Source organism: Euprymna scolopes, chromosome 32, assembly GCF_053919585.1.
Source record: "Euprymna scolopes isolate OS-2025 chromosome 32, ASM5391958v1, whole genome shotgun sequence".
NCBI classification, from domain to species: Eukaryota; Metazoa; Mollusca; class Cephalopoda; order Sepiida; family Sepiolidae; genus Euprymna; species Euprymna scolopes.
This window is the reverse complement of record NC_136513.1, coordinates 88,269,317-88,285,127: the sequence shown is the minus strand read 5'-3', so window position 1 is coordinate 88,285,127 and position 15,811 is coordinate 88,269,317. Positions and strand designations below refer to the sequence as shown.

Here is a 15,811-nt window from a genome sequence, read left to right as displayed (position 1 = left end):
AAGTTCAAATGCAAAATGTTCATTTAAAGTTGCTGACATATTTGTATTAGTTTGTGCATGTGTAAAAGTAATCATGGCTAAAAGTGGTTCAATTTTATAATTTTCTGATCTGTCTGTTGTGGCGAACGTAGCACTAAATGTTTTGGTTTTGATTCTAGCTGACGGCAGTACAAGCAGTGGTGTAGCATCAGATTTTGCCACCCAGGGTGGTCGTAAAATTTGCAGCATCCTCCCCCCCCCCCGGCATATAATTGCATGTTTTGTCCCCCCCCCCACCGCTAGAATATAATTACCTGTTTTGCCCCCCCCCACCACCACTGGCATATAATTACATGTTTTGCACCTCCCCTGCTGGCATATGATTACCTTTTTTGCCCACCCCCACTGCTAGAATATAATTGCCTGTTTTGCCCCCCCCCACCGCTAGAATATAATTACCTGTTTTGCCCCCCCCCCCCCACCACTGGCATATAATTACATGTTTTGCACCTCCCCTGCTGGCATATGATTGATTACCTTTCCCCCCCCCCCACCGCTAGTATATAATTACCTGTTTTGCCCCCCCCCCCACCACTGGCATGTAATTACATGTTTTGCACTTCCCCTGCTGGCATATGATTACCTTTTTTGCCCCCCCTCCACCACTAGAATATAATTGCCTGTTTTGCTCCCCTGCCTCCGCTAAAATATAATTACCTGTTTTGCCCCCCCCCAACCACTGGTATATAATTACATGTTTTGAACCTCCCCTGCTGGCATATGATTACCTTTTTTGCCCCCCCCCCCACCGCTAGAATATAATTGCCTGTTTTGCCCCTCCACCCCCCACCGCTAGAATATAATTACCTGTTTTGCCCCCCCCCCACCACTGGCATATAATTACATGTTTTGCACCTCCCCTGCTGGCATATGATTACCTTTTTTGCCCCCCCCCCCACCGCTAGAACATAATTGCCTGTTTTGCCCCCCACCCCCACCCACCGCTAGAATATAATTACCTGTTCCCCCCCCCTCCACTGGCATATAATTACATGTTTTGCACCTCACCTGCTGGTATATGATTACCTTTCCCCCCCCCCCCACCGCTAGAATATAATTGCCTGTTTCCCCCACCCCTTCACCGCTGGCATATGATTACCTGTTTTGCACCCCCCTCACTGCTGGCATATGACAACCTGTTAAAACCTTCAAAATTCCAAAAAGCCCTCAAAATATTTTTCATTGAACTGTTTGTACAATTCCCTTCAGATTAATGCTTGCACAATTCTCCATTTTTTTAATTTTAATTTAACAATTTCTTTTCAATAATTTGAATAAGTATGTAAACATTAATCTGAAAGGAATTATGTAAACGTTAATATGAAACAAAAGAAACCAAATTCTTTTTTTCAAAACAAAAACGTATAATTCAAATTATAAAAAAATGTTAGATTAAATTAATTGGCTACACAAATAAATATAATAATAAATTTAAATGAGAACATTTGGACACCTGAAAATCTTATGAAATGATAAAATCACTTTTATTTACTTTTTTGTTACTGGTATGTGCTGCTCGTAAAATAGGAACAGATTTTTCTGATTCCAATACCTCTAAAAGTTCCGATTTTTTACAAACTTTTCGGTATAAAATTTAAGATATTTTGTTAGCTTTTATTTATTTATTCATTTTTTTCTATTTTTAACCTCTCAAAATGCCGGCCCTGACATGGGCCGCTCATAGAATCGGGATACATTTTTCTGATTCCAATACCTCCAAAAGTTCCGATTTTTAAAAAAACTTTTCGGTAAAAAAATTCCAAGTTTTTGTTAGCTTTTATTTATTTTCTCTATTTTCAAAATGCCGCCCCTGACGTGTGCCTCTCATAAAATAGGGGCACATTTTTCTGATTGCGATATCTCTAAAAGTCCCGATGTTTTACAACCTTTTTGGTATAAAATTGCAGATTTTTTTGTTAGCTTTCATTTATTTCTATTTATTTTCTTACCCTCTCAAAATGCCGCCTCCTGGTACGTGCCACCCAGGGCGGCCCCACCCCCTCGCAAGGCCACTGCAGCCAAGTCTTTTTATTTTTCAAACTTTTGAAATCAGTACCACATATATATATAATTATCCAATAGAAAATTGATTCTGTAATAGTGAAAACAAAATCCGCATGTATTAAAATATATTAAACATATTTATGACCTGCTAGTATAAAAAAAAATCACACAATTTTTTTTTCTTGTATTTGACTGGTACTTATTTTTTTTTATAAATATGTTCCTAAATCTGAAAAGAAAACCCACATTTTTTACAATTTTTAAGTGAAAAACAAAAAAAAAGCATTTGTGCCTAAAAAATAAATTATTTTTTTACAATTTTTATTGAAAAAAAAAAAAAAATAGCGGGAGCAATCTGTTTTATCTTAATTTGTTGTTCTTAAGAATCCCAGGTTGCTCGAATGACGTGCTTAAATATTACATGAAGAAGCCAGTTGTCATGCCTTTGTCATACCTTAAATCAAATCTTAAAACTGCCATAAATAACAGCAACGACGTAGAAAAAAACAAAAGAAACAAAAAAAAAAGAGAAAAAAATTCTAAATTTTATTTTTTTTAATTAATTGGACACATAAAACAAAAGTTGTATCAATTTACTGAAGAAAACAAGTTTTCTGTTTTGACCACAAAAGAAAAACGAATTCATATTTCATCCCTGATTTTTTTTTTTTTTTTTTTTCGTATTAAATTCCTAGAATAAAAGGTAAGGTTTCTTTCTTTTTTATTTATTTTTTTTTTTTTGTTTGTTTTTGTTTTGTGCTTATGTATTTTTGGTACCGCGCTATTTTTAAATAGTTTTTCAGGTTAAATTCTAGTTTCACGATATCTTTTTTTTTTTTTTTTTTTTTTTTTTTTGGTAAATTGTTAAGCACACTTATAACTGAGGAAAGGACCTTTTTATATTAGAAACAAAATAATGATTACACCGTCTTACCATGATCTAAATTGCAGTCAAAAAAGCAATTTATAAAAACCAAGAAAGGAAAAAATCAGATTTGTGTTGATATCTATTATATGTTAGTGACTTTACTTGAAAATTCAAACATGGCGTAATAAGAGAAAAAATAAAAGATAATTGCAACTTCTTTCCCAACTTTCGGTGGCTCTTATTAGATGAGGGTAGATAATCTTTTTTTTTTTTTTTTTTTTTTACACAGTGATCACCACTTATCAAGGCCCGGAAGCCACTCAGGGATAAGGGTTATTGCAAGTACATTACGTTAGTGTGGAGATTTGATGAAGTGTTTAATTAAGGGGGCGGTTCATTAGGAATTTGTTAACATTGGACTAGAAGACATCCAAGTTGTAGTCAGGTGGGAAGCAGGCAGACGGAACAGAGTTCCACAGGCGTGCAGTTCTAAGAAAGAAGCTTTTACGACATACTAATGGGATAGCATATGTCACGCTTACATCCGAGTGACTGTCTTTTAAGTGTTATGGATTTCCATTTCTTGTAATAAATAATTTTACCAAGAATCTTCATAAGTTTTGGTTTGGGTTTCAATTGTAGCTGATGGCACCAGTAATCTATTTTTTTTTTTTTTTTATAAATAATTTTATCAACAATTCTTCATAAGTTTTGGTTTCAATTTCGATTCAAGCTGATGCACCCAAGTCATATGGATATACTTTTTTTATTTTTGAAATCACAACTTTATAACATATAAAAATCGATATTATTATAGAACTCTATAAAAATATATACGAAATCTGCAAGAATTAAAATATCATATTTAAGCGTATTTTACGACGTGACTACGCCAGGCGTCTCTGCTAGCTTAGATAAATATTTTTGCAGTTTTAACAAAAAAGTTACAATAATATCAGAGCGTCTCCATTTAAACTGAACATCTACAGAAAGCCAACATCAATATATCACATATGAATGAATCCCCTGTGGAATTTCCACAGGTCCCGCTAGTTCAGATTATTATTTGGATTCTTCAGACGACTATTCTCATTGTGAGTGTTATTTTTGCAATTTTTCTGTTGATGTAACCTCCGGCCTTCTTCAGGTGTATCTTGGCCAACCCGGGAACTTTTCTTTCAAACTTGGGAATCTTTCTGACAAATGAGGGAATCTGCACAGAATTTTGGACGAAACCTTTTATTTAGATCCCCTACCCCCAAATTTGCGCTTCATGAATTAAAAAAGAAAACAAAAACACCTTGTGAATGTATATTTTATGCTTAAATAAACTAGAATTCGGCCTTTTTCTGAAGCAGTTTGACTTTCAAAACTTGTATATGGCTTTTTCAGCCTGCATTAGTCTCATGGGGTGTTTTGTCACCCTAATCTTGCATAAGTGCTCATAATTCCTAGTTGGCAATTACTCTCTTTTCCTCCCTCCCAGTACTCTCCTGACTCAGTGAAGATATAACACACGTAGTATGGTGCAGTTGTATCTCAGTTTTCCTTGGAGGAAGACGTCGCTTTGTCCTTCTGGGGTGTCCAGTCACCCCAGTTGACTAACGTAGCTATGGTTTTATGATTTATATATTTTTGTATTTTTCCAGCGGGAATGAAAATTTGTAGATATAAGTGCATATTATGTACTATTAGGCTACTCTATAATATTTAATATGGAATTAATACGTTTTGATATTTTCTTTATCATAAGTTTTTATGGATTATTATTTTATTTACAATTTATTACTCTTTCAGTCTTGTAACTATGAGCTTAGCTAATGTAATATCTTAATTTTTTCTTACTTTTATAATTTATTTTATTGTATTATTTTTATATTAATATCAACAAGATGCATGTGATTCACAATGTTCAACAAGGTATGTAGATATATTCTGAACCAGCAGGATAACTATATTTTACAAAATAATAACACTATAAATATTTTTGTATTGGGGGTGTATAAGCACTCCATGAGACTAACCGTGTTTGGAACACCCAGGTGACTAATGCAGGATGAAGGAACAAGCAGAGTATTATATAGATAACATGAAGTTTGTTATCTGTTGCCAATAGTTTGCAATAAGTAAATTTTCGGGTGACCCCCTACCTCCCCGCTCATATGATATGCTTGATACTGCATGTTTATTCATGTTTGCAGTACTAAGTTTCTCTTGAGATCAAAGATTTTTTTGGTTGTCAAATAGCTCAAAGTAATCGGGAAAAATTTTATCAAACAAATGCAAAAACTGTTGCAATCATGTTAGATTGTAAACAGAGAACAGCTATGACATACTAAAGGCTCTGATTGGTCGAGAAAGATCAGGTAGACAGATATAGGTACTAGTGTTGGGACGATTAATCGGAATCGGGAATTGGAAAAATCGGAAGATTTGGGTGTAGAATCAAGAATCAAGAATGCGCTTACCTTCCCTCTCCACCATTATGGACCATTTAACTAATTTTAACAGATTTATTCAGTAGCAATTAGTGGTATGCTAATTGCCATTGGACCAGCCTACAATTAGTCAGGGATGGTGGATTGTTCTATTTTGAGGCGCCTGATTGGCTAAACATGCCAGGAGGGGCAGGTGCCACTCTACAAATGCCAGCTGCTCTGGCATTCAGGGGTTTTTACTGTTCTAGACTTCTGCCAGGAACTACACTCTGTCAATTATCGCATCCATTCAGCACAACATCTTCATTGGATTAGTTGGCTCACCCTAGCAATATTCTACATTGGGGATATCGGAATCGGAAAAATTTGTGCCTATTTTCCGATGCCAAAACGATTTTTTTAATTGTCTTTTTTTTATTTGATTTTGTTTAAAATAAAATCTTCCATAGCTGGTAAAAATGATAAAATACTAAATATTTATTGATTTTAAATTACCAGTAAAGCTAAAATCAATAGATTATCCTCCACAAGTGTAATTTTATGTTTAGGAAAATATCTGCATATTTTACTTGTGTTTTTATGAAAATCGGGAATAACAATCTTATAATTAAAGATTTATAAAGAATCGGAATCAGTAATTGTATCAGAATCGGGAATTTAGCACGGAATTGGTAAATGTATCGGAATCAGGGGAAAATATTGAAATCATCCTATCACTAATAGGTACATCTCTACCTATTTATATCTAGAAAATTGAGAGTGTGTGTGTGTGTGTGTGAGGATTGTTCTCTCAACCTATATATTCAACGAATTTTTGATCTGCTGACTTGAAATTTGGTATATAGGATATTCAGACATGTGGAAAACTTTTTCATTCATTTTCATCTGGAAAAAAGGGCTGATAAGGGGTCAACATTGAAAAATTGGTATGTGGGAGTCGTCGGATTTTTTCTGTTTGCTAACTTTTTCGCAAATGCGCATGTGTGAATGGTTCACATGACAGATTACCTATGCTAAGAATAAGTAGGTTTGAAACATTTTTTAAAAATCATGTCGCGTTAGTCTAATGCTTATCGTACTTGACTCACTGTTTTTAGGTTTTGGTTTCAATCTCGGCTCGAGTATTTTTTTTTTTTTTTTTTTACTTGCAAGAAGTGAACTGTTTAGAAAAAAACATTATACTCGCATGCACATGTCTCAGTTTCTGTATTAATTAAAATATAATATTTATGCGTATCTTATGACTGGGCAACGCCGGATGGCCTGCTAGTAGATAGATAATCGAAACCAGTCAAATCGAAACTAGTAAAATCGAAACAAGTTCATAAAAACTTGGATAAAGACGGATTTGTAGCAGAAACAAATGGGACTATTTTCTTTTAACGAATCAATGCTTCTACCCGTGTGCTATTTGGCCACATGTTGACCAATCAGGGGTACGGCGCATTGTAAATCGGCCAGCATTCGGTTGGAAGAAGAACAACTCGTCCTTACTGATAGAGATGCCAAACAGAACGGACCTCCCTTTTCTTCTCTCTCTCCACCTCTGTGATTTCTAACGGTATCGACGATTCCACGGGGAATAACTACCGCGACACCACCAGGTAGCCAGAGTCCAGCTTTTGACAAGGAACATATTACATTCTCCTTAATAAACCTTTTCTGTGTTACATTTTATGAAGTTGTTGTGTTCGTCATTTCAGAGGCTTGTATTGAATTGTTTATTTTATTAGGATGTGCCCTAAAAGCATACAAACCCGAAAGATTTCAAGGTCATAAATGAATGCAATAGAGGACATAATTGATTTCAGTGCAAATAAAAATTTTATTTACTTAAAACATTGGTGCTAGTGTATAACTTATCCCCCAAGAATAAGCAAAAATAAAGAAAAATCTTTATGTACATACCCATGATGGAAAAAACATTGTCCACCAAAAATCATGTAAATTGATCAAGTGATTTTATTTGTATAAAGAAAATCATTTTTAATTGATTAATGGGAATTTGTAGCCATTACGTGATATACAACGCTGATTTTAAACTTTATTTCAGAAGATTGTTTTTAAGAAAGCATTAACCAGTGATGAATTTCAGTTTTTCCAATGCCCCCCTCCTCCCTTGCAAGTTTTAATTATTTGGAATTATTTCTCATGTTCTACAACCTATTTGCAAAATGATGTCAATTAGTCATCAAGTTTGATTTTGAGAAAAATATACTTAAAATTAATTAACTGTATGCATGGTGAGAAAAACATATTTAAAACTATCTGTATGCTTAATGGAAAAAATATATCCATTAAAAATTTTGAAATCAATAAAAAGTTTCTTAATCTTAAATGTATTGAATTAAACAAGTCCGTTTATTGTTCTCTGAATTAGGAAAAAATGAAGGAAAAACATAATTGCTTGAATCATTATATTACTCGTGCATCAATTGAACAAGAAATTTATTTTGAAAAAACAAAAAAAAAACAAAGAAAAAAAAGACAATGTTATACAGGTGCGAATGCGATCGATAACTTTTTCTTTGTTTTTTCATTTATATTTATTCATTACGCACTGAAAAAAGTTATTGGATTCAATTAACAATAAACTCTGGATTGAACCATCAACTTCCAGAAGAGTTGTGGTGTGGTTCCTAGCTTTGATAGGTGCCGTTTTGGAGTTTCCTTGTGTATGGCAAAGAACCATGCTGACATCTATCTATATATCTATAAAAGTGAAAGTGTGTGTGTGTGTGTGTGTGTACATTTCCCTACACAAGAACTCTGTCAATTTTCAGTCTACAGGCTCGAAATTTGATATAAAGGGTACTGAGATTTGGGAAGATCTTTGTAATCCGTTTTCGGCCAGAAATTTGACTGTTAAGGGGTCAAAGTTCAACAATTTGACCTTTGAGAACTCTACCAAACTCCTCTGCCAATTTTGGGTCTAAACATTTGAAATTGTAGATATAGGTTCGTTGAACATGAATCTAACTTAATAAATTGATTTGAGCCCAAAACAAATGTTAAGAGCTCAAAGCTTTTAAAAATTTGACCGCTTCGGTCCCTACCAAATTACTCAGACAATTTCTGGTCTAAACATTTGAAATTTTACATAAAGGGTATTCAGAGATAGAGCAAGCTTTTTAATTGGTTTGGGTCGAAAATTTGAGCTACCAATATATAAAAGTATGTATGTCTGTTTGCATGTCTGCCTAAAATTTTCTACAGAGGCGACGGATTTTCACAAGGTCAGTATTGTTTGGAAGCTCGACCCTTCAGACTACAAATATCGAAAAATTGGCTCAAAACATCAGTTTCTTCACCCTCAACTGGGCATTTTTCTATAGGGAGGGGGGTCGCTTTCTTTCGCCAATATTTTCAAAAGTCATCCCCTCTTTTCGATTGTCTAGCCTTAATTTAAACCTACGTCACTTGCAGTTTGGCAGTGGTCGTAACAGCAAAGATGTCATGTTTTTTTTTCCTGTTCTTTTCCTCCTTTGCAGTACGTGTTCAAACCTGCCTTCCTACTACCACTTTTTTGCTCAACACACACCTCCGAACACCCGGGCAACACCGGGATGAAATGCTAGTTTAATATGAATTCAGGCATAAAAACTGTATACGTTATTGTGAAGGACAAAAATGGAAGATATATGTGGACTATGCAAGCCTAATAAGTAATGGTCGTTTAAAATGTAAAGAACAATTAAACAACAAAGTTGAACAACGATGAGCCTAGCAAGTACCACATGGGTGAACATTTGGGAATGTAACAACAGATCACCAAAGTTGAACAACGATGAGCCTGGCCAGTACCACATGGGTGACCATTTGGGAATGTAACAACAGATCACCAAAGTTGAACAACGATGAGCCTGGCCAGTACCACATGGGTGACCATTTGGGAATTCTAGGCGCTGTATGTACTGCGTCGAGATGTAAAATTTCCAGGTTGATAACTGGGAGCATCTTTAATTCACTGGGAGAGATGCACCCCCAGTTTTCATTAAGAGATGCATTTAGGAGAAGGAGAAACTTGCCTACTGTTTGTTCTGTCTTGTGGCAGCCATTGCACCAACTGAGGTTAACAGTTGTACCAAAAAATATGTTTGGTTCTGCACAAAGCCTTTACCATTATAAACAAATCATCTGTGTGGATTTCAGAACAACTTAGTTGTGGCAGAACCTCACATGCCGAAATCGACGAGAGGGGGTCCATCAATGTTACAGAAGGAAAAACTCTGATGTAAAAACCAGTTGTCAACGGAGAAGAATGTGAAGGGTTACTGCCAGCCTTGAAGACTGTGGACCATTTCACATGTACACTCGCTTGTAGGTAGCATTGACTTGCATATGTTGACCACAATACTGCATGGCTGCTTCCCAGGTGACTACAACATGATCGTTTTGAAGTCCAATGTAAACAAGTTCTTGTCAAGCCGTCCTCTAAAAAAATCAAATTCTACCCAAATTTCCGCTACTACTGATCATCAGTCTTATCTCACCGGACACTTGACACGCATTGATTCTTATCCTTGAGTGGCTTTTAGATCTTGATAAGCAGAAACTCGCTTGTAAAAATAAATTTGTTTTTACTTTTGTTTTCTCCAAACAGTGTTTATTATCACCGAAGCATGAGTGGCTACTGTTAGAGGGACCAGATTTATGGGGTTGCTAGATCAGGTGTGAAGTTGAACAGCAACATGTTTTTTTTTATTTTATTGCGGACTATTATCCTCATCTTTATTTTGGTTGTTGTTTCACGACGTTTCGGCCAACTCTTCCTCTGGCCTTCTTCAGCTGGTAACCACATCGGGATAGAGACACAATGGGGCCCGTGGCGCAGTGGATAGAAACGTTGAATCTCTACGGTTCCAGGTGAGAATTGTCTGAAATTGTCGCTTTCCTTCCTTCCCCTCCCTCTTTCCCCCTCCTCTCTCTTTTTTTCAATTCTAACCAAAACCGGCCAGAGGCTTACTTGGCCAAAACGTGATGAGACGACAACAACTATGGAAGGCAGTAATTGCTGAGGATGCAGTCAGGAGATTCAGAGTTCCTATCCGTCGCGGATACCACCTGATGAAGGCCAGAGGAATAGTTGGCCGAAACGTCATGAAGCAACATCTAAGAAAGATGAGGATAATAGTCCGCAATAAATAAATTAAAAAATAATACTCATCTCAATAATGAATTCCAATTAAATAATATAAGCAACATGTTTGTTCACATAACATTGTTCCTATTTACAATGCCTCCCCATGGGACAGAGTTAGACACCAGGGTCGTTTTTTAACGTGGAGAAAAGGAACAAAAATAAAAATTGTCTCAGTCGTGAAGGATTTCTCCTCCACTGACAGAGAACAAGAAATTGAAGTGCAGATTATTAAGCCGTCCTATTTCGACCATTATCGGTCATCACTGAGATGTATGATCTTTAGCCTCAAGTGGCCTCTCGGCCTTGATAAGCGGTGACCTAATAGTTAAAAAAAAGAAAAGGACAAATAGAGAGTAGAGTTTTTGAGAGCTGAGAGAGAAAATCGGAGCTGAGATTTATTCATTGCGGTGTTGTTGAAGAAGAGTTCCGCCAATTTTCTTTAAGGGATTGCATTAACAAAAATATTCGGCATTAATTTTTTTCTTTTCTTTTTTTTTTTTTTTTTAAAAAAAAACTTATTTCCATCCCAAACAAGGTATATTACCACTTGGAACATAAAGAGCTACTATTTGGGATTATATCTAGCAATGGATTGTGGGGAGTTGAGCAGCAAGATGTCTATTCACATCATATTTTAACTTCTGCAAACTAGTGCAGCCAGGAAAGCAGAACACAGGTGGGGAATTCTAAAGTCTAGAAGTCCAAGAGAAGAAGTTGACTGGCATCTAGGGACCTTTGCAGTAAAGAGGTGGAATTTTGCCACTTGTCGAGTTAGTCGGGAGTACGTATGTCAAGGGATAGAAGTGCTCTGAGTTCATCAGAGCACATTCTGTTAAAGTATTAGTAAAACAAGCACGGGGGGGGGGCAACATTGCGGTGATGGGACAGATGTTGGAGTTTGGTCGATAATACGAGACTTATTAGATTTAAGACTCTTTTTTGGGTCCTGTCTAGTTAGTCAAGGAAGTGGGCAACAGGGAGGGAATTGCAAAGTCTAGTAGTCTGAGAGAAGAAACTATTAAAAGTAGAAAATTTTCTGGCAACTAGGGACCTCAACAATCAAGTGGTGGAATTTTGCTGCTTCTCAGGTTAGCCGGAAGTATGTACATTGAGGGGTCACAAGTGCTAAGAGTTCATCGGAGCACATTCCATTAAAATACTTGTAAAATAGGCACAGGGATGCAACATTGCGGTGATTGGACAGAGGTTGTAGCTTGACAGATACTGCAGAAACTATTAGATTTAAGACGTTTTTTTTGGACCCCATCTAAAAGAGAGAAAGAGGCTAGTAGTAGATGCACCAGCCCCGATGTGTCAACAATACTCCATGCATGGGCGAATCATGGCTTCATAAAGATATAGAATATTCTCGAGTGTGAGTAATTTTCTAGCAACGTAGAGGGAGCCTACCTTCTTTGCAGCAGCCTTGGCAATGTGCTTCGCATGCAGTCCTGATAACAGCTAAAAAATATGAACCAATGTGATCCTCAGCAGGGAACCTCAAGTTTGACATGCTTGTGCGACAGCATGTTCTCTCATGTTCAGGGTCGGTCAGCTTAACTTTTTGATTTATTTGTTGTGTTATTTTTTTTTTGGGGGGGGGGTTGTTGATACCTTTTCCAAGGTTACAAATGCGTCACCTCTTGTTCACGATTTGTGTGTGTGTGTGTGTGTGTGTGTGTGATTTTGTGAATTTGTCGCTAGGTGATATTATTTCTTTTGATGTAATCGGTATCCTAAACATGATGCAGTTTTATTGCTTTAGGATTGCAGCGGTTTCATTTATAACAAACTAGCCTGGGTGCCCGGCGTTGCCCGGGTATTTGGAGGTGTGTATTGAGCAAAAAAAAAAAAAAAAAAAGGTGGTAGTAGGCAGGCAGGCTCGAACCCATGCCGCAAAGGCTGAAAAGAAAGTGAAAGAAAATTTGACGCCTTAGTCGATGTCTCCATGACACGACCGGAAGTCAAAAGCGTTAAATTAACAGAAGTCAATCCAATGGTGACGATGACCTGCTAAAATGTCAGCAAAAAAGCATCGACCCTCCTTGTGCAAAACGGCCGAGTTTAGGATGAAGGAATTAATGTTTTTGGCCAATTCTTCGATATTTGTCACCTGAAGGGGCGAGCTATAAAACGATACCGAACTCATGAAAATCCGTCGCCTCTGTCGAAAGGTGTGCAAGACATACAAACATACATACATTTAAACAGATAGGTGAAATTTATATTATAGATTCTGTCCCTTTGTGTGTGTGTTTGTGTGTGTTTGTGTGTGTTTGTGTGTGTGTTTGTGTGTGTGTGTGTGTGTTTGTGTGTGTGTGTGTGTTTGTGTGTGTGTTTGTGTGTGTGTGTGTTTGTGTGTGTGTGTGTGTTTGTGTGTGTTTGTGTGTGTTTGTGTGTGTGTGTGTGTTTGTGTGTGTGTGTTTGTGTGTGTGTGTGTGTGTGTGTTTGTGTGTGTGTGTTTGTGTGTGTTTGTGTGTGTTTGTGTGTGTGTGTGTGTGCGTGTTTGTGTGTGTGTGTGTGTGTGCACTCCACCACTCTTTAGATCATCTCCATATGTTAATGATTGTTTTCTTGACACCTAACCACGAGTTCCTACCTACTCCCCCCCTCCCCCATACGATGGCAAAGTTAGAGACAAGGTCGGTTTTTAATGTGGGGAAAAATCCAGCTCCTCCAAAAGCTGTACTCTGGTTTGAAAAAAAAAAATTTTTTTAGAAAATTGCCTCAATCTTGAAGGATTTTTCCTTCACTGACTGAGGACAGAAATAGACCAAGTGTATGTAGCATCAGAACAGGTACTACACTTTGCTCCTAGCCACAAGTTCATTGCATTAGTTTCTCTTTCTCTTTCCCCCTTCTCTCTCAAATCAGCCTGATTTGGTAGCACCAAATCAGGCTGTCTGAAGATATTGGCTTCCTGACACGAAAAGCACCTAACATTGATGCTTTTTGTTTTTCTACTTCCTTTTGCAAAACTCAATTATGTTCTGCAAAACCAAAAACAAAAACCCACCTTTTCTTTCTTCCCATTTCCACTTTTTTTTTTTTCTATCTCCCCCACTTCCTGACTGGTTTCCTCACTTAAAATGTATGGAACATTAATACTGTAACCCTTTTCCCTCTTCCATTGCAAAACTCATTCATGTTCTGCAAGGCAGGGAACAAAAACGATAAAATCCACTATAAAACAACCAAATCAAACACTATAAACTAGCGATTGAAAATACATATAAGCTTAAACTGGTATATAGTTATAAAAAAATGCTCAATATCCAGAGAAAAGCTTCTTCTCTTTTTATCCCTTCTGCCGAAATATCTGGTGGGGAGGTTGTCACATACTTTTTTCAGGCATTCTTTTATTTTTGAAATTGTTGTCGGGGTAGCAGTGAAAGTGCTCAATATCCTTAGTATAGCAGTTGTGTCCAAACTGAACTTCATGTCCACCCAGGTAACGCCGGGTATCCATTCTAGTTCATTTATAATGGCTTCTTTTTCCAAATCCCCCATGGAGTAGGAGCAGTATGTGCGTTTTATTTTATAGAGGTCTCACCAGTAGCACTAATCCTCTTTTCTAGTTTAATCTTTTCTCTTTTAGTCTTTCTTCTTTCAAAATATGATGTAAGAATTGCAATTCCAATGACATTAAACCTAGATGGGATACCGGTCCCCAGGCGCATGTATATCCTAGTTAGCAAAGATGATGACATTATGTTCTTGCAAAACGGTATCGACATCTTCCTACATACAGTGCCTAGTATTCCCAAATGGTCGCTTATCTAGTACTGACCAAACTCAACATTGCGTAACTTTAGTGATCTAACAAAAACCAGTGTGTCGATGTGATTATGGTTTCTGGTCGGAGAGAGGACACAATGATTGAACAAATGCTTTATCTAGAGTGCTGTTGTTATATTTGAGTTAAGGAATCTTTTTCTTTTTTTTCTTTTCTGCAATACTAGCAGGGGTGCTTGGCGTTGCCCGGGTGTTTGGAGGTGTGTATTGAGCACAAAAAAAAAAAAAAGTGGTAGTAGGCAGGCAGGCTGGCTTGAACCCGTGACACGAAGGCGGAAAAGAAAGGGAAAGAAAATCTGACGTCTTACCGCTACTCCATGACGCGGCCGGAAGTGTAAAAATGTTTAAATTTAACGTAGTCAATGAAAACGATGACTTGCAGAAATGGCATTGCTTTTAAACCTCCCACAAAGGTCGTTTTTAATGTGGGGGAAAGCAGCAGCTCCCCCCCAAAATGGGGCACTCTGGCAGTACCCAAATAAATATTGTCTCAGTATGAAAGGTTTCCCTTACATTGACCAAGGACCAATTACAGAACAGATACTACCTAGCCCGAAGGCCAGGCATTTGCGTTTGCTTCGATTAATTTCATTTTATTTCTACGAAAAAGACAAACAAACACTGGAAACGAAGAAATTTTTAAAACGTGATTATAAAAAAAAAGATAGCGATGATGTCCGTTTGCAAATCTGAGATATTACGATATAGGAAGTATTAGAAAATTTCTCCTGGAATCTAACCTACGTGAGAACCCCAACGCAAAAAGCCTTTTGTGGACAAACATAAGCATGCCCATTTTGCCTTTTATATGTTAGAAGGTATTGATCCAATTTATGACCCGATCACCAGCAACTTTACGTTAGCATCTTCTGGCAGTTTATATAAGCTACCAAAGCAATTATCCAATCAGCTGTCAGAAGCAGAGTTTCAATGAAATTCATCAAATCGGCAAAAAAATTTTCAAATCAAAAATGATTTTCAACACTGCATGTCAACATTAACCCTCCTTCCCTTTCCCCATGTTAAGAACGGTTTTCTTAATAGAAAGCCGTTTTTAAAATAGGGAAGATGCGGTAGTGGGGGCACCATATTCTGAATTAATGGTTTTTTGTTGTTATAAATATTATAAGCGTTGGAGGTACCCGTCCAGTTTTTTGACACAAACTCCGGCAACTTTGTGTTGGCTCTTTCTGACAAGTTACATAAGCTCAACAGTGCTTAACTTTGGTGATCTAATGAAAACCAGTGTGTCAATGTGATTATGGCGTCCGGTCGGGGAGAGGACACAATGTGTACGTGAGTGCCAAGTAGTTGCTTTATATGGAGTACTGTTGCTATATTTGAGTTAAGGAATCTTTTTTTTTTTTTTTTTTTTCTGCAAGAGGGATAAATAAAGACTTGGTCAGAGATATACTAGTTTGGAAGTCAATTTCATGTAAGTTATGATGATGATGATGATGATGATTTCTATCAAAATAACCCTTTTTACTTCCTCCCATTTTTCCTTTGGCATCAAGTCAGGGT

At 36.9% G+C, this 15,811-nt stretch overlaps 2 protein-coding genes across 2 annotated transcripts in view; one reads left to right on the top strand and one right to left on the bottom strand.

The window, feature by feature from the left end:
- Positions 1 to 12,049, bottom strand: part of LOC145256471 (uncharacterized) — a 132,787-nt gene extending 120,738 nt beyond the window's left edge. Inside the window, exon 1 of the mRNA XM_080115408.1 lies at positions 11,903 to 12,049. Within this exon, the coding sequence (XP_079971534.1) occupies positions 11,903 to 12,005 (103 nt within the window). The 5' untranslated portion in view covers positions 12,006 to 12,049. The remainder of the gene's footprint in view (positions 1 to 11,902) is intronic.
- LOC145256472 (neo-calmodulin-like) overlaps positions 1 to 15,811 on the top strand; it is a 94,278-nt gene that overhangs the window by 28,157 nt on the left and 50,310 nt on the right. The window lies entirely within an intron of this gene.